Source organism: Salvelinus alpinus, chromosome 2 (assembly GCF_045679555.1).
Source record: "Salvelinus alpinus chromosome 2, SLU_Salpinus.1, whole genome shotgun sequence".
Classification (NCBI taxonomy): domain Eukaryota; kingdom Metazoa; phylum Chordata; class Actinopteri; order Salmoniformes; family Salmonidae; genus Salvelinus; species Salvelinus alpinus.
In genome coordinates this window covers 46,924,311-46,943,134 of record NC_092087.1, presented here as the reverse complement: position 1 = coordinate 46,943,134, position 18,824 = coordinate 46,924,311, and the positions used below count along the sequence as shown (strand labels likewise).

Below are 18,824 nucleotides of genomic sequence, written 5' to 3'. Positions count from 1 at the left end.
TCTGGAGGGGGATCGATTTGGAGGTGGAGGGTCTGTCATGGTCTGGGGCGGTGTGTCACAGCATCATCGGACTGAGCTTGTTGTCATTGCAGGCAATCTCAACGCTGTGCGTTACAGGGAATACATCCTCCTCCCTCATGTGATACCCTTCCTGCAGGCTCATCCTGACATGACCCTCCAGCATGACAATGCCACCAGCCATACTGCTCCTTCTGTGTGTGTGATTTCCTGCAAGACAGGAATGTCAGTGTTCTGCCATGGCCAGCGAAGAGCCCGAATCTCAATCCCATTGAGCACGTCTGGGACCTGTTTCATCGGAGGCTGAGGGCTAGGGCCATTCCCCCCAGAAATGTCCAGAAACTTGCAAGTGCTTTGGTGGAAGAGTGGGGTAACATCTCACAGAAAGAACTGGCATATCTGGTGCAGTCCATGAGGAGGAGATGCACTGCAGTACTTAATGCAGCTGGTGGCCACACCACATACTGACTGTTACTTTTGATTTTGACCCCCCCTGTGTTCAGGGACACATTATTCCATTTATGTTAGTCACATGTCTGTGGAACTTGTTCATTTTATGTCTCAGTTGTTGAATCTTGTTATGTTCATACAAATACTTACACATGTTAAGTTTGCTGAAAATAAACGCACTTGACAGTGAGGGGACGTTTATTTTTTTCGCTGAGTTCATTAGCAATTACATTTAGTTGAGATACTTAAGTATATTTAAAACCAAGTACATTTAGACATTTACTCAAGGAGTATTTTACTGGGTGACTTTCACTTTTACTTGAGTAATTTTCTATTAATAAGATACTCAAGTATGACATTTGGGTGCTTTTTCCACCACTGTGCATTCCTGTGTAGAGACCGTGTGACAAACCTCATAGTGACAGGTGTGATCAAAGGGACTCAGTGAAAACCTGCTACTATATTCCATCTCTCTACAAAAGGCGCTATCTAGAACCTAAAAGGGTTCTTTGGCAATCCCAATAGGAGAACCCTTTGAAGAACCCATTTTGTTTCCAGGTAGAACCAACCCAAAAGGATTCTCCCTGGAAACAAAAATGGTTCTTCTATGGTGAAAGCCGGGGGGAACCCTTTTGGAACCATTTCTTCTAAGAGTGTACCCTCTCTCACACACACACTGTCTCTTCCTCTCCTATATAACAGCCCATTCGCCTGTCTGCATGACACAATGATGTGTCTCAAGTGTTCTCTTGTCTGGTGCCAGGCTATAGTGTCAGGTCGGCTGTAAAGCTGAGTGAATGGGATGTTTTGTTCATTCTTCTGAATACAGCAACACTAAATAAGGTTGTATTGAGGTTACGATTGGGGGGGGTAGTCACGTCAGGACTCCGGTATGTGTGTATCGGTTCGGTTTACGTTAGGGTAAAGTTGGATTAAGTTTGAGTTTGGATTGTACTCTTGTCAAACATGTGTGTATCTGTCTGATTAGGGTTATGTTGGTTTAAAGGGATAGTCCGAGATTTGGACAGTAAGCCCTTATTTCTTCTTTTTCTACTCTTATTGCCCTAATGCAAGCTGATCCCATAGACGTCCATTCATTGCGCTAACACTAGTTAGCAATTGCTCCGGAAACGACCTTCAATGTCCTTCAAACTACACGCAGACATAAAAATGGTAACCATGAGTTCATCTGACTCGGGGTTAGTAGAATTTCCAAAATCTCAAACTATCCCTTTAAGGTTAAGATTAGTTTATAATAAGATTTTAATTGGCTTGTACACACGTCAGGTAATCATGTAGTGGTCCAGGTTTACTTAGGGTAAGGTTGTATTAAAAGTAAGATTAATGTTCCACTCACGTTATGTAGGTGTGAATCGGTCCGGTCTCTTTCAGCTGGATCTGGATCACTGGATGTCCAGCTGGTCCGCTCGGGTCATTTTGGCTGGAGAGGAGGAGAGGAGAAAAAGAAAGAGAGAAGGGCATTATGGTGGAGATCCATGCTGTCAAGCTGTCAGACATGATGAGCGCAGCTGATCGATGGCTGATCTGTTGATCCCTGACATCACAGCAGCAACACAGCACCTCAGCAACCAGAACAGTTTCATTATCAACAGAGGGGATTAGTTACTGATCCAGAATCAGTGAGTGGTGAGTGGTCAACATGACATCGTGGTCAATCAGGGTCCTATTCAACCACCTCCCTCAATACGATGGTCAAGATGCTCGAGATGATCGAGAAACAACACCACAATATGAGTTCTCCCTCAGCTCCTCTGTCCATCAGACAGCACGCTAAAACATTATGTCTGCACTCAGTTAGACAGACTATATAGGGAATAGGTCCATGCCTGGAGTGGTGTGGTGTGGCTTTCTCTGTTTGTCTGGATGTACAAGTGTTTCTGTGATCTGTGTGTCGGTGTCCCTTCCCTGCTATTGATTTTACACCCGCTGTGGACCGAGGCAAGGGCTGGTGTGTGCACGTCTTTCCTGTTTCTGCTGCACAGTGTAATCTAACCAGTCGTAAATAGCTGTGGTTTTATAGGTGGAGTGGTGCAGTGTGGTACCCTGCCTCCCCTTCTCCTCACCAGAGCTATACTAGACTATATTCAATAATCCATCTGATCAACCCCACTGTAGACTGGATTCATTACAAACACAACTTGGTTCGCTGACATTAACACAAACCAGAGGAGGCTAGAGGGCGTAGATTTAGGAGGACAGGCTCATCGTAACGGTGGGACTGGAATGGATGGAAAGATACTCAAGACAATTATTACACCATTTAATTTATTCCATCCCAGTCATTACAATGAGCCTGTTCTCCTTGATCTCTGCCCACCAGCCACCACTGACACAAACACATGTAAACCCCTAATCACCCGGTCATGTACAGTCATGAAGATACTTACATGCATACCTATGCACACTCACATCACACATGCATACACAGACAAAACATACATGCTCACACACACATCGTGTACACATAGACGTACAATTACGGGAGTTAAACTGACAGTGCTTTGTATAGTGAAAGATAACAGTGTAAAACTTTTGATCTCAGGGACTGTTTCTTAAGCGGATTTACAAAACATACAGGAGTGTGCTCAAAGCTGACTGTGGAATTCCCCTGCTGCTAGTCTGAAAGAAAGACTGCAGACATCAGGGCCTTATCAAAGGAGGGGATGGTAAGATTGTTAGGACAGGAGGAAAGGCCTGAAGTCAGAAAGATGTTTATAGGAACCTTCTTACCTATAGATATACTATACTCTTGGGAGAAAAGGGTTCCAAACGAGTTCCAAAAGGGTTCTTCGGCTGTCCCAATAGGAGAACCCTTTTTGGTTCCAAGTATAACTATTTTGGGTTCCACGTAGGACCCTCTGTGGAAAGGGTTTTACATGGACCCCAAACGGGTTCTACCTGGAACCACAAAGGGTTCTTCAAAGGGTCCTCCTATGGGGACAGCCAAATAACCATTTTAGGTTGTAGATATCAGGTCCAAGTTTCAGGTTTTAAATCACTAGATAGGGCCTTGACCCTTTAACGAGGACAGACAGCATACTGTATGGTAGTCTTTTGCCGTACACTACACTAAGGCACTGTTCCTAGGGCCAGAGCTTGTGCAGGCTTTTGTCCCAGCACTGAAAACATCTTATTCAGCTAGTCAACGACTTGATGATTAGTTTATTAATTGAATCAGATGTTTTGGTGCTGGGTTGGAACAAAAGCCTGGCCACCCTGGGGGTCTCCAGAACCAGGGTTGAAGAACAACGCTCTATGTAAGGCAGGGCCGAACACCTCCACCCCCACAGCCTGGCTCTCTCTCTGGCTCTGGCTCTACGCACTACTGGATGATAATATGTGTGTGGCATCTGGCCCAGACTCTGCCATGCAGAGAGTCTGTGTATCCTCCTTCTCACACACACACAACCATACTCATTTGCACACACAGACACACACACACTGGACACACACTTGACACACACACATACACAAACAAACTCACACACACAGTGATAGGTAGAGAGGATGATGGTGGCCAGCCAAGAGCACAGTCAGGCAGAAGGCATGCACCTCCTGACACCAAAGGGACAAAACACACACCCCTCTGCCTGTGTGCAGCTATCCATAACAAACCTCCGACAAACCACTGACAAACCACCTACAGCCTGCCTGGGCACTGGGACAGCTGCTGCTGACCTGTGTGTGTGTGTGTTTGTGTGTGTGTTTTTATGTAGTCTTCCAATACTCTTCCTGGGGTCCAAACGTGTGTGTGCGTGTATGTAGGACTTGGTCTCAGAGGGTCCGGCGACTGAGCATGCCTGTTCATGCGTAACCTACAAACCTATATAGAGAGAGACCACATCGCTGCCTGCTTCTGCTTCTGCTTCTGGAAAAACAAATGGCTAAACAGTAACACCAGTGTCCTTAATATGACCACAAACTGGACTACAAAATGACTTGAAAAACAATGGACCAGTTCCAATCACTGCCCTCACGTTATATAGGGTAAACATATGGTAGCGATGTTTAGCCATTACTGCTAGGCTACTCACACTAGCATGAAAGTCAAGCCATAGCCCCAACACACACACACACACACATCCCTACACACACACACACATCCCTACACACACACATCCCTACACACACACACACACACACACACACACACACACACACACACACACACACACACACACACACACACACACACACACACACACACACACACACACACACACACACACACACACACACACACACAATCCCATACACATATCCTATCTACTGTATCAGTCCCTTCCTCACACAACTGCCAAATAAAAGCCATAAAATAGATTCCCTGTTCTTTCTCTCCAGCAGCACTGCATTGCAGTCCTCTCTGACCTCCAGCTTCTGGTTCTCTCTCTCCCCAACACACTGCCAACCAGCCCCAGCACAGTCCACCTCCCCCCAGGCTCGGCTACTCCGCTGTCCCCCTACCTACCTCACCCTCCGGTCCGCGCGGAACTTCAGCATCCTTCACCGGATCAATCATATAACAGATGAGACAGACAGAGAGGGAGAGAGAGATAGAAAGAGAGATGGAGAGAGGTAGAAAGAGAGAGTGAAAGAGAGAGGAGCAGCTGGCTAGCTAACACACTGCCAGGAGAAAGCCGCTTTATTGCTGTCGCTGTAGGGGTGTTGGATATAGTAATTGCTGTCCTCCTTTCTCTCCTTGAGAACGCATGCTGTAACCAGCCTCTCTCTCTCTCTCTCCTCTCTCTCTCTCTCACACACTCACCCACTCTCTATCACTGTCCATTGCATCTCCCCTCCTCTCTCTCTTGCTCTCTCTCTCTCATGCTCCCTTGCCTAACAGAACTGCAAGGCTCAGCTTATTCAGTCCCAGGATCTGGCTGTCTATCTCGCTCTCATTCTCTCTCTCCTTCTCTTTATCTCTCCCTCACTCTCTCTTTATCTTTTCATCCTTCTCCCTCGCTATTGTTTTCTCCCAGTGGGGAGACGGTATAACAGAGACCCGTGTGGCGTCCTGCCGGGCCCCAGATTGAGGTCTGAATGATCCCCAGCGTTGGTGTAGGTCTGGCAGGGAGAGTCATGAGCATTGTTCCACAGGGAACAGCGGAGGGGGATGCAGCGGCTGGAGGGGTAGTGAGTGGAGGATAAACAAAGGACGTATATCGTCTGCCATTCAGGTATAACAGACAGCACATCAGTGCCACTCCCTCCCTCCCTTCCCCACCCTCTCCTCTTCTCCCTTCTCCCCCTCTCAGCCACTCCTTTCCTTCCCTCTCCCTAATAGAGAGACGTAGCTTCTCTGTCACTCATAGTGTCATAATTAGATCCATATTTCACAAAGAGACAAGTTCAGCATAAAAGCACAGAGCCAAGGGCCCCGGGAGCGGCGGCCATATTAAAAGTTCACAATCACTGCATGAAAGCAGCATTTCTGTGTGAAATCAGATCTGGCCTATTCCTGTGAAATGTAAGATGCACGGTCATGGCTGGGAATTTCCCAATGTGAGTGTGCGGACTCCTGTACACTTTTGTGCATCCCGGAACACTTGCTTGATAAGGGAATTTCTGGGATAGTAACTTCCCAATTATGCATTAATACGATCAGGTCCTTTGTCTCCCTCAACGTCAGCAAGACAAAGGAACTGATCATGGACTACTACAGGAAATGGAGGCCCGAGCACGCCCCCATTCACATCGATGGGGCTTTAGTGAAGCAGGTCGAGAGCTTCAAGCTTCAGTTCTACAGCGGCACCATTGAGAGCATCTTGAATGGCTGCATCACCGCTTGGTATGGACACTGCTTGGCATCCGATCGCAAGGCGCTACAGAGGGTAGAGCATACAGTCCATTACATAACTGGGGCCAAGCCCCCTGCCATGCAGGACCTCTATACCAGGCGGTGTCAGAGGAAAGCCCTAAAAACTGTCAGACTTCAGCCACCCAAATCATAGATTGTTCTCTCTGCTACCGCACGGTAAGCGGTACCGGTGCACCAAGTCTGGAACCAACAGGACCCTGAACAGCTTCTACCCCAAACTATAAGACTGTTAAATTGTTAAATAAATAGTTAACCAAATAGCTACATAGACTATCTGCATTGACCCTTTTTGCACTAACTTTTTTGGACTCATCACATAAGCTGCTGCTACTGTATATTTATTTCCAGTTATATCCACATATCTACCTCAAATAATCTGGACTGTGCACATCACGTAAACTCTCAAATCTCACAGGCGGGGGCCTCTCTACCTCAGCTGTTGGAAGAGAAGCCCAGTGAAAAGAAGCCAACTCTCTGTGTCTCCTTATTTATCCTGTTTTCAGGTTTGTAGCATTTATAGTTTGGTTTCTTTTCAAAGTCTAGAGATTACATGTTTATCTAAACTCATTTTGATGTTTAATTTAATTTAAGTGTTGTCACGCCCTGGCCTTAGTTATCTTTGTTTTCTTTATTATTTTAGTTAGGTCAGGGTGTGACATGGGGATGTTTGTGTGTTTTTGTCTCGTCTAGGGTGTTTGTATTGTTTAGGGGGTGTTTGTAGAGTTCATGGGGTTGTGTTCATTGTAGGTGTTTATGTAAGTCTATGGTTGCCTAGATTGTCTGCACTTTTGTTAGTTTCGTCTTCATTTATTAAAGAAGATGTATAGTTATCACGCTGCGCCTTGGTCCTCCTCTCTTCCACAATACGACGATCGTGACAGTGTTTTGATCGTGTGAAAAACCAGTGAGATGTTCTCATTCATATGAGTGTAGCCAAGCTAAACTCGCTCACACTTTGTATGTAAATTCATGAGAACAAGATGGCGTCTCAGATTATTTTATTTCTGTTATAAACGTTTGTACATATAAACAACACTAATGAATCTCCACTGGGATTCTCTGCCTCAAACCCTATTACAGGGGCTGAATCACTGGCTTACTGGTGCTCTTCCATGCCGTCCCTAGGAGGGGTGCGCCACTTAAGTAGGTTGAGTCACTGACGTGATCTTCCTGTCCGGGTTGGCGCCCCCCCATTGGGCTTGTGCCGTGGGGGAGATCTTCGTGGGCTATACTCGGGCTTGTCTCAGCATAGTAAGTTGGTGGTTGAAGATATCCCTCTAGTGGTGTGGGGGCTGTACTTTGGCAAAGTGGGTGGGGTTATATCCTGCCTGTTTGGCCCTGTCCAGGGGTATTGTCGGACGTGGCCACAGTGCCTCCCGACCCCTCTGTCTCAGCCTCCAGTATTTATGCTGCAATAGTAAGGCTCCTATTTTCTCAACTTCCTGAGAAAATAGTCTGACATGCCCAAAGTAAACTGCATGTTGCTCAGGCCCTGAAGCCAGGATATGCATATAATTTGTACCATTGGAAAGAAAACACTCTGAAGTTTGTAGAAATTTTTAAATCATGTAGGAGACTATAACACAATAGATATGGTAGGAGAAAATCCAAAGAAAAACCAACCGGAAATCTATTTTTTTTTGAGAGCCCATGCTCTTCCATTAGAACCTATAGGGAAAATTTTCAATCCAGCTCCCAGTATGCAATTCCTATGGCTTCCAATGGATGTCAGTTGTCTTTGTTCAAGATTTTAGGCTTGTTTCTTCCCAAAAGAGGAAGAATTATGAGTTTTAGTACTGGGATACAGACTTGGAAATCAGTCTGTGCGCGTGCGACGGAGAGGACGCGCACCTGCTAATATTGTTTTCCTATTGAACATACTTCTTTCCGTATGAAATATTATAGTTTAATTACATTTTAGGGTACCTGAGGATTAAATAGAAATGGATTTTGACTTGTTTTAACAAAGTTTAGCGGTAGCTTTTTGGAATCCCTTCTCTGCATGTTGAACGAGTGGATTACTCAAATCGAAGGATTTTATCTAACAAAACGACACTACATGTTGTAGCTGGGACCCTTTGGATGACAAATCAGAGGAAGATTTTCAAAAAGTAAGTGCATATTTAATCGCTATTTGTGAATTTATGGAACCTGTGCTGGTGGAAAAATATTTTGATGTGGGGCGCCGTCCTCAAACAATTTCATGGCATGCTGTTGGTGTAAAGCCTACTGTAAATTGGACAGTGCAGTTAGATTAACAAAAATTTAAGCATTTAGCTGATATAAGACACTTGTATGTTCCTAAATGTTTAATATCCATCATTTTGTGGGACGTCTATCCCAGAGAGGTTTTTACGTGTCGGGGGGTTATATCTGGAGTATTTCTCCGGACTTATCCAGTGTCCTGTGTGAATTTCTCTCTCTCTCTGTCTCTCTCTCTCTCTTTTTTTCTCTCTCTCTCGGAGGACCTGAGCCATAGGACAATGCCTCAGGACTACCTGGCCTGGTGACTCCTTGCTGTCCCCAGTCCACCTGGTCGTGCTGCTGCTCCAGTTTCAACTGTTCTGCCTGCAGCTATGGAACCCTGACCTGTTCACCGGACGTGCTACCTTGTCCCAGAAATGCTGTTTTCAACTCTCTAGGGACAGCAGGAGAGATACTCTCAGCAGGAGAGATACTTAATGACTGGCTATGAAAAGCTAACTGAAATTTACTCCTGAGGTGCTGACCTGTTGCACCCTCTACAACCACTGTGATTATTATTATTTGACCCTGCTGGTCATCTATGAACATTTGAACATCTTGGCCATGTTCTGTTATAATCTCCACCCGGCACAGCCAGAAGAGGACTGGCCACCCCTCATAGCCTGGTTCCTCTCTAGGTTTCTTCCTAGGTTCCAGCCTTTCTAGGGAGTTTTTTCTTGCCACCAGGCTGGGTTATCAGCTGATGTAAGAAGGGCTTTATAAATACATTTGATTGAATTTGATTGATGTATACACCTAAAAAGTACACCTAAAAAGTAAATCTAGTACTTTTTAGGTGTACTTTTTATGAAATTTGTATCTAACAGTTGCATGCTAATTGCTAACCGCTAACGTTAGCTACCATTTCTCCCTACTAGCTAGCCACTTTTAGTTTATGTTGTAGTTGGCTAGCTGTTCATGGGTTTTTGTTACATTTAATACACAGACCTCTTCTATAATTTGTTTGTACTGTTGCCCATATAATACAAGAGTGTAAATTTAGGGGTTTTGCCCACCACCATCTGCAGTGATAAACTAGCTAACAGTACTAGCTAACTAACCCTGTTCAAATCCTGATGCCTCATACATACACACCTGGTAGGACATAAATGTTTTGCAAAGGCAATTAGCTAGTAAAGTAGATTCTTCTAGAGATTGTTTTATTTAATTGGGTTTACTCCTGTATTACTCCCGGCCCTTGGAATACAAAGTTCATACATGGCCCTATTACATGTTTCAAGTTATATACTTGACTCTAGATGAGTACAATGAAAACAAACGTTGAATTCCACCCACCTGATCAAGAGTTGCTGCTTTATCCCCCATAGTTCCTTATCTCACAATTATGGTACTTTGTTGGAACACTAATTGCCTCTTTCTCAGAACTGAATTGACTGTTTTACTCAAAATAACAGTAATCATGAGCTTGGTACACATTTTGGCAAAAATTATGTTTCCTACTATAGTCCACTTGCCTGTAGCTCTGTGAACTGACAGTATTAAATACAAAACTTGTAGCTTGTTAGATTATAACGACCTTGGGTAGGTTGTTGTTGGGTGATACTGCGAGTGCATGTAGCCAAAGGCATGCAGAGTCCCTTTAGTGGATAGAATTCTATTTTTTTTCTCTCACAATAATACCAATAATCTCAGTAATTTCACAAGATATAAAACACTGTTCGGGGGAACAATAATCAAGGCAAGTGATAAAGGTCAAAGGTTGGAATTCTGCTTTACTATCAATCTGGGGTTGGTGGGACTTGAGACTGATGCATTGGTTTACTGTATTCTATTGGTTCTAGTTGCACGGTCAAGAGTGCTTGCAGAGGATGAGAGAGACATTTGGAGAGGAGTTAATATGGACCTGATGAGCGATTAGGAGGATGGCCTGCAAAACAACAAACCAGTGAGGTTCGTCAAGTCCCTCTACTTCTGGAATGAGGTGCTCACTTCCATTAGTCAAGAACAACAGAGCTACTTGGCAAGCCACACCACACAGATCATTTCTGGGGAGTTTTCATCAAGGCGACCTATATTCCACGGACCTCTCAACCCTGAACACAATGGAGGCTCACCCTGGACCAAGCTGGATGACTCCTGTTAGTACTGTGCTTGATTCTTTAGAAAACACTTTTGTTGATCTTTGACAGGCTCATTTATATTCCTCCATATGAAAAGAATCAAGCAGATTACTGCTCCCGCTCTCCCCCCTGGCGCTCGAGGGCGCCAGGCTCCCCAGCATTGCGCACTCCTGCCATCATCATTACGCACACCTGCCTTCCCACCATCACACGCATCAGCGATTATTAGACTCACCGGGATTCAATCACATCTGTCATTACCTTCCCTATATCTGTCTGGTTCCACGCTCTGTTCCCTGCTTCTGCATTGATTGTCATATGTCCATGTTTACCCGTGTGCTGACGCTGTTCCTAAATGTTTGACTCCCCGTACCTGCTTCTCATCCCGGGTGTCGGTCCTTACAGGCAGTAGTCATCCAGCTTGGCCCAGGGCTTCATGGGATGTAGTTTTGTTTTAGGCCCTGCTTAGCCTAAATGCAGATGCAATTACCTGCTTTCTCCTGCTCTAATGAAATGAATTGTCATCCTTCAAGAAGTGTATTTGTGTGTTTTATTCAAGGAACTAAGAGTTATTTTATTATAGGTATGTTGTGGGGTGCTGGAAAAACCGTGATAGTGGTGCTTGAATGTTATTTCTGAAAAAGTGTAGGAACTTGTGTGATATTGATAATAATACCAAAAAATAAAAGTGATTTATTAATTCATGAATTCCTAATTCAATGTAATTCATTCATAATTTTTTCCTAATTATGTTTTTAACATACCAGCCACTGAGGCAAGCTAGCAATGACTATCATTAGCATTCAGTGGGGGGCGAAGCTTGCACAACCTTGAGCAAGTGCACAGACATTTACTGCCATTTATGGGAGAGATGTGGGCAGACATGGACAGATATGTTTTGCATAAGAGCAACTGCTAAATGACTAAAATGTAAGTGTCAAATACGTGCATTGGAATTTCAAGATGTATCCTAGTAAGTGGGTAGACTTGTGTGGTCGTTTCTGGTGGTTTACTGAACTGTTTCGGGGCATGTACACGTCTGTGCACAAAAGTGGTTCTTTACTAGAGATTTACGGGACGTGTGCAGGGCCAAACACTGCTGGACACGTGCTCGCAAAGTTCCAGATACGGTACATTTTCGGACTTGTCCACTGGAGTGTTTGACCCATAAATGTGCCTTTTCATGCAGTGAATGTCACCATTTGCCGTGTAAGACATTTCTTTTTTCATGTCCACCATCCGTCCCTAATGGCAGTTTTTCCCTATGGTAGCAGAGGCTTGGACATTTGTAATCTGATGGATTGAAGGTGTTCTACTATCAGGAAGTCGCTGTATTACGTAACACACACTTAACCTAAGATAGTTAAGTGACTGGGTTGCTGATGTATCGGTCTACTTTGCCTGGGTTGTATTTAATGTGTGAGTGCGTGTGGGCGCGTGTGTGTGACAACACAGATGAAACAAGAGATGTATTGGGGATTGATGCAGAAAGCCAGGCTGAGATCTATATTATACTTTTATTTCAATTACATAGATTTTTCCATATACAGTGGGTATAGAAAGTCACCACCTTCTTTCAAAATGTTCACCTTTTGTTGCCTTACAGCCTGAGATGAAAACACATAAAATGTGACTTTTTCCGGCTTTATGTACACACAGTAACCCACAATATCCAAGTGAAAAGTGAAAAAAAAACTTTTTTTAAACTCTGAAGATTATTTACAATTGAAACAGTAAAATACCCTATTTGGATAAGTGAATACCCCCCCCCTTTGAAATGCAATTGCAAACTTGCTGAGGTATAACCGACCACCTTCCAGATCACAAATCAAGCTAATTGGCTTCCATCTGTGATCACTTGTCGTGACTTTGATTAGTTCAGAATAAAACCAGTTATTCATAGAGGACTCCACTGCTTAGTAGTGCAATTCAAAGCAAAGAATCCACTATGGGCGGAAAAGTACTTTCAAAAGTTCGACGAGATAAAGTTGTGGAAAGGCACAAGTCAGGGGATGGATATAAAAAGATTTCAAAGGCTTTGTCTCTCCCACGGAGCACAGTTAAGACCATTATTAAGAAGTGGGAGGCGTATGGCACCACTCAGACCCTGCATAGATCAGGCCGTCCCTCCAAACTGGATGACCTGGCAAGGAGGAGACTGATCAGAGAGGCTACCAAGAAGTCAATGGCGACTTTGAAGGAGCTTCAGGCCTGTATGGCAAAGATTGTGCATGTGACCACAATATCACAAACGCTCCACAAATCTGGCTTCTATGTGAGGGTGGCGAGAAAAAAAAGCACTCCTCAAAAAAAGCCACATCAAGTCTCGTTTGAGCTTTGCCAAAAAGCACATTGTAGATTCCGAGGCCAAGTGGCAAACGGTGCTGCGGCCAAATGAGACCATAATTGAACTTTTTGGCCTGAACGCAAAACGATGTCTGGCGAAAACCCAAAGGATATAGTAGCAATGCTGGGTGGGTGGAGCAGGGTACCCGTGTCAGTTGTTCTTCTATCATGTACAGTGTTCGAACGTAGAGGATAATCCCGTACCTTAAGAGCTAGTTAAATAACGTCAATTATTTTTGTGAAGAAAACAAGAGTGCCACAAAAATCACTGCGTGGACACTGTATGGATGTATTTTCTCTACTATGTTTGAGTATCTCCAATCACACCCCCCCTTCTCTCTCACTGAGTACACACAGTACTCAGGGTGCAGTATCAGGGCCAGCCAGAGGGTCAGTGTGTTAACAGCAGCCTTAGGAGGAGGAAGACTTCTATTATCACTCAGAGACAAACACAAGGAGCGAGTCGGTGAAGAGAGAGAGAGAGTGTATACAGTAGGCCTAGAGTACAATTTGAGTCAGCGTTTGTGTGTGTGTGTGGGCGGTTTTGGCTTTCTAACTCAAAATGCAATAATTCCTCTTACTCCTATCTAGTTCTTCATATAGATAATTGTGTTTCAGTTATACTGTTGTCAACCTCGCAACCGTTCACAAACTCTTTGAATACCTTTCTCAAAGCCTCTCTCAAATGCTAAATGTTTACAAGCAAGTCGATGCTGAGTTGTACCCAGACATGTCTCACATTTTCTTTGTGCGTGAGAAAGAGACGAAGGCTTCCCCCTTCTTTTCTATTCATCTTCAATGTCCTTATTGAATTATTCATATGAGCATTAATGCTATATTTTGTCAAATGGCTTTCTTGAATAGTGTCTCCTCGCTCAGTGTGAATTGATGAATATTCAGTCTCATGAATAGTTAATGGCCTATAAGAGATTTTCTCCATGCATTTTTGATCACTCCATTTTATATATAGCAGGAGAATGGTCTTTGGGTATTGTAGTCCTTGTCGAACCTACAGAGATGTAGACAGAAGTAGAGAAACTACAGCTACACTGCACCTCAGAGTAGAATGTCAGAGCCGGGTGGGTGGCTGGGTGGGTAATGGGTCTTGTAATATGTAATTCCTCATTTGGAATTTGGAATTGCTCATTAACAATTTAGAATTCCTCATCAAAAATGTTAAATTGCTCGTTTCTGATGAGTATCAGCCTCTGTCTTTCACCGTACTCATGTGCAATCTATGAAAAACACATGACTGTGTAAACCTGAATGGAAACGCTTTACCTCACGTACTGTAGGTAATAACTGCTTTAATCATGTTGTACCTGTATGTAAGTACAGGTAGTTTCATAGTCCTTACCACTGCTAATGACTTTAATCCAAGTTAATACTAAAACGTGTACAACAATAGAAGTAGGCCTAAGTGCAGGATCAACGCATGTACCTACAAGCCCGTTCCAATAACTAACATAGGGTTATTTCACTAGTACTGCAATACTCTGCTATAAAGACCTATTTTAAGTCAAGCATAGCGGTCTGTTTTAATCCAGCGTCGGGTCACTTGGCAGACTAGCTCTCTGATAGGGAACCAGAGGGGAGAGTTTGGACATGCGGTCAAGTTCACAGTCTTTCGACCACTGGGATCATTCTCTGATCCTTCTCTGATCCTTCTCTGATCATTCTCTGATCATTCTCTGATCATTCTCTGATCCTTCTCTGATCCTTCTCTGATCATTCTCTGATCATTCTCTGATCATTCTCTGATCATTCTGTGATCATTCTCTGATCATTCTCTGATCGCTCCTACTTGTTGGCAGGTAGTTAGCTGGCAAACGTTCAGCACAGGGGCGCAGCGACCCGGTCGGGTTCCAAAACCTCAAACTCCTTCATTAGACTCTCTATCTGCCAGTGAGTCTCTGATAACAACTGAGCAGAGCTAGCCTTCTGACTATCAAACATGTAATCCCTGAAACTGCATAACTCCCTTCTCACTCCTACAACATAACTACGAGTTGTGTGCTCTGGTGCTAATGATACGGTGGGCAAATGATGAATCATATAAACATTTCAGTAAACAAAGATTTCCAGTAAAAACTCTGTCGCAGAGTGATGTAACATCTACTCTGCCTTCCTAATATGGCCACGGCCCGAACCACATCACACAGGAAGGCCCAGGGACCAGAAGAGAAGAGGACAGGAGAAGGAGGAGGAGGAAGTTTGGTAATGACTACCCAGTAGATGTTATTACCCAGAACCTGGCAAAGACCAACATCGAAAACATTGTAACTAGCATACGATTCATTTAAAACATTATTTTGAGGGAAGCAGCAAAAAATCAATTTGTCCGTCCGTTCTCGAACAACATACAGTACATTACCCAGAGGTAAGACTAAATCCATTACCACATGGACACGACCGCAATCTCTGTGTACAAATCTGTAAATCTCAGCTCCATACAAAAAAACTCTGCCTTTCCCGTCCCTGCTGAAACCTGATAATATGCTGGGCATTACATGAAGGAATAATGACAGTATTTCCTTATTGCAGGACTGAGGCAGCAGTGACCCGAACAGACCGTTTGCTATTGTAATGTTATCTGACTTATGGTCATTTTATCTGAATGTAACCCATAAAGAGTCGCTGCAGGCTTCGTGTAGATAGGTAAATAGGGACATAAATGAATAGTAATGTAATGTAGGCCTGCCTGGAAGTGTTAGTTATCATGACTTTATGCAGGGTGTGATCACGTCACTGCTGTGGTGAACCTGAGGGGATGTAGGCAAACTAGTTGGACACTAAAGGGGTCCTCTCCGGAATATTCCACTGACATAAAAGTCCACCAGCACGCGCACACACATATGAAAAATACCCTATTAGGTTGGTTGTGTAAGAAAGACGAGAGTACAGTCCAGCATGAAAAGACTTCCTAATTCCCTCTCATATTCCTCAAGGTCTCTAATTACTTAATTAGATACACGGAGCTGACTGAACCACAAACACCTCTGGTTTTTGTTTCTACTTGGTAGTTAATTCCGCATAGGGTGGCGCACAATCGGCCCAGCGTCACCCGGGTTTGGCCCGGGGTAGGCCGTCATTATAAATTAGAATTTGTTCTTAACTGACTTGCCTAGTTTAATAAAGGTTCAATTGAAAAAAATTGCACTCACCTTGCGTACCAGGTCTGAATCAGTCGCGGATTAGAAGAAAACCAGAACCAGAATTGGGCGGCCCTGCACTAAGCCACCATTTAACTGCGTGAGGGAGGGAGAGAGAGAGAGAGAGAGAGAGCCAGAGAGAAAGCCATAGAGAGAGAGAGAGAGAGAGACAGAGAGAGAGAGAGAGAGAGCGAGAGAGAGAGAAAAAAAGATGGAAGGAGTGTTGGGTTTAGTTGTATTGTGTATTGAGTGTATCCATGTCTAATGTATGACAGCAGGCTGTTGAGGGTATTGATCTCTGGGTCTCTGGAGACTGAGGCTCTCTGGCCTCAGACTCCCCGCAAACAGATCAATGAAGCCTGGGCAGAGACTGCTGACTGGGCCTTACTGGACCTTCCACGGAACAACCCCCACAATTACCAATTACACATTAACACAACACAATGCAGGGCAGCACAGTAATGCGATATACAATAGCATCACAACATGGCACAGATCACAGGACAACAAATGCCTCAAAAAACACATATAAATGTACACACTGCATCTCACCAAGATACACTAACAGTATACAGCTAAGCACCGTTTACAGTACTAACACACTACCAGATAACAAGCACAAGAAATGCTACTTTTGTAGATGATAACATGCTGACTTGCCCTAGAAAACTGATCCCCTTGAAAAATCCCTTGAGAAACATTGTGACAAGGTATTTATTGGTCTCCGAGTTTTTACAGCCCCTTGCCCCATCCACAATGTGAAACAATAAACAGAAATCCACAGAAAGTCAACCAATCACAGGCTTTTAACCGGTCCCTAATCTCGGTAAACAGGTTGCAGGGTTGCGTAACTGCGTCATGAAACACGATCCGGCAGATCTGGATGTAATGTATCGGTTATGGATGTAGCATTTTCTGTACAGGTCATTATCGTGTGCCCAGAGGGCTGTAAATCTATCAGACGCACCCTGATGACATCATATCCCCAGGGAGATGGATGGGGGCTCAATGCCAGGTCTAGAGATCTTTCATCTCTCTCTCTCTCTCTCTCTCTCTCTCTCTCTCTCTCTCTCTCTCTCTCTCTCTCTCTCTCTCTCTCTCTCTCTCTCTCTCTCTCTCTCTCTCTCTCTCTCTCTCTCTCTCTCTCTCTCTCTCTCTCTCTCTCTCTCTCTCTCTCTCTCTCTCTCTCTCTCTCTCTCTCTCTCTCTCTCTCTCTCTCTCTCTCTCTCTCTCTCTCTCTCTCTCTCTCTCTCTCTCTCTCTCTCTCTCTCTCTCTCTCTCTCTCTCTCTCTCTCTCTCTCTCTCTGGAGGAGGAGGACTAGAGGGAATGAGACCTGTCCGTGTAGGCCAGGTTTGTGTGTTATTATAGCATGGTTGGAGTCTTAATCAAGCTGATGACAGATAGCCTCGGAGGTCTGAAGGGAGTTCTGCTGTCAGAGAAATGAAATGTCTAATAGCAAACATGTGTATGGCTCCTCAGAGAGAGAAAGGGAGATATGGAGAGAGACAGAGAGAGAGAGAGAAAGAGAGACTATCTGCCACCACATTTCTGCCTGTCAGTATCACTTTCTGAGATCCTACGATTTCCTTGTCACTCGACAGAAGGCTTTCTCTGTGGAGGTTGAGGATTTGACCGTCAGTCTCACCCTCAATGACGGATGAACGTATGAAAAGCCAGTGCACAAACAATCCCCTATTGGAGGTTTTATTTTGCCTGGCCATTGGCCGCACAGCAGAATAATAAGACATCAATTCAATCAGCACAAACAGATAGCCAGTTACCCAGCTCTGACATGAGGATGTGTTTGCTTTCATAGCATATACTGCAACCTTATTCAAAATGACATTTGGCCTACAAAAATATTAGAGCTGTGCACCAAATGTATTCTGCTGTAGTAAGCTGGGTCAGACATTACCGCCATCGGTAGACAAGGTCAAACACAAGCCTATAATACAGTAATGGTAATTGCATGATTCTTTAATGGGATTGCTGTACTGCTGACAGAAATATGACCATATGAATAACATATAATCTATTCCAAAACACTTCATAGTGTGGGACTTCATTATGGCTGGAGGGGAACTAGGCTAGTCTGTTGCTGGGTTTGTCACACATTCACATCAAGAGTATCTCACAAACAGGCACGTATGCACACACGTGGTTGTAGGCTACACATATATTCACAAACAGCAACAAGTCCACACACACACACACACACACACACACACACACACACACACACACACACACACACACACACACACACACGCAGGCAGGCAGATAAGATCATTGAGATTCAAATAAGATTCACGTGACCACAGCCCGCTTGCCAACAGTTATAAAGGCAGCAGCTGAGTGCCGAGTGCCAAGTCTGAGACAACACAATATTGTATCTGATAGCAGGAGGATATGAAGATCTAAAGATGACAACAGAGTCCCAAATGGCACCCTATTCCCTATGTGGTGTTTGAAATCCTTTTTGTTAGGGAAACAGAAACACATTAACTGCTGGGAGGATTTGCACCGAGGTTAACATCCCTGGTGAGTGAGTCTGCACCGCAGCCTGGTTACTATCCACTTACACACTAGGACAGGAGAGAAGAGTAGTGAACACACTGCTCTAGCTGGAGGAGATGGCACTTGCAACTACACGACCATGTTCAAGTCGAACTCTGTATTGTCTTGCTCATGAG

At 44.2% G+C, this 18,824-nt stretch overlaps 1 protein-coding gene across 18 annotated transcripts in view; it reads right to left on the bottom strand.

Annotated features, from left to right (window-relative positions):
- Positions 1–18,824, bottom strand: part of LOC139563527 (pleckstrin homology domain-containing family A member 6-like) — a 165,151-nt gene that overhangs the window by 82,902 nt on the left and 63,425 nt on the right. For 8 of the 18 annotated variants that reach the window (XM_071382332.1, XM_071382296.1, XM_071382324.1 and 5 more), the window contains 2 exons: positions 16,143–16,226; positions 1,826–1,909 (listed from right to left, as the gene is read on the bottom strand). Coding sequence is in view for 8 of the 18 variants with exons in the window: in XM_071382262.1 (XP_071238363.1) it covers positions 1,826–1,909; positions 4,958–4,989 (116 nt within the window). In the remaining 10 variants the exon portion in view is untranslated. Of the gene's footprint in view, positions 1–1,825; positions 1,910–4,957; positions 5,633–16,142; positions 16,227–18,824 lie in introns of those variants that run through there. The other 10 variants (XM_071382262.1, XM_071382385.1, XM_071382395.1 and 7 more) reach the window with 2 other exon arrangements.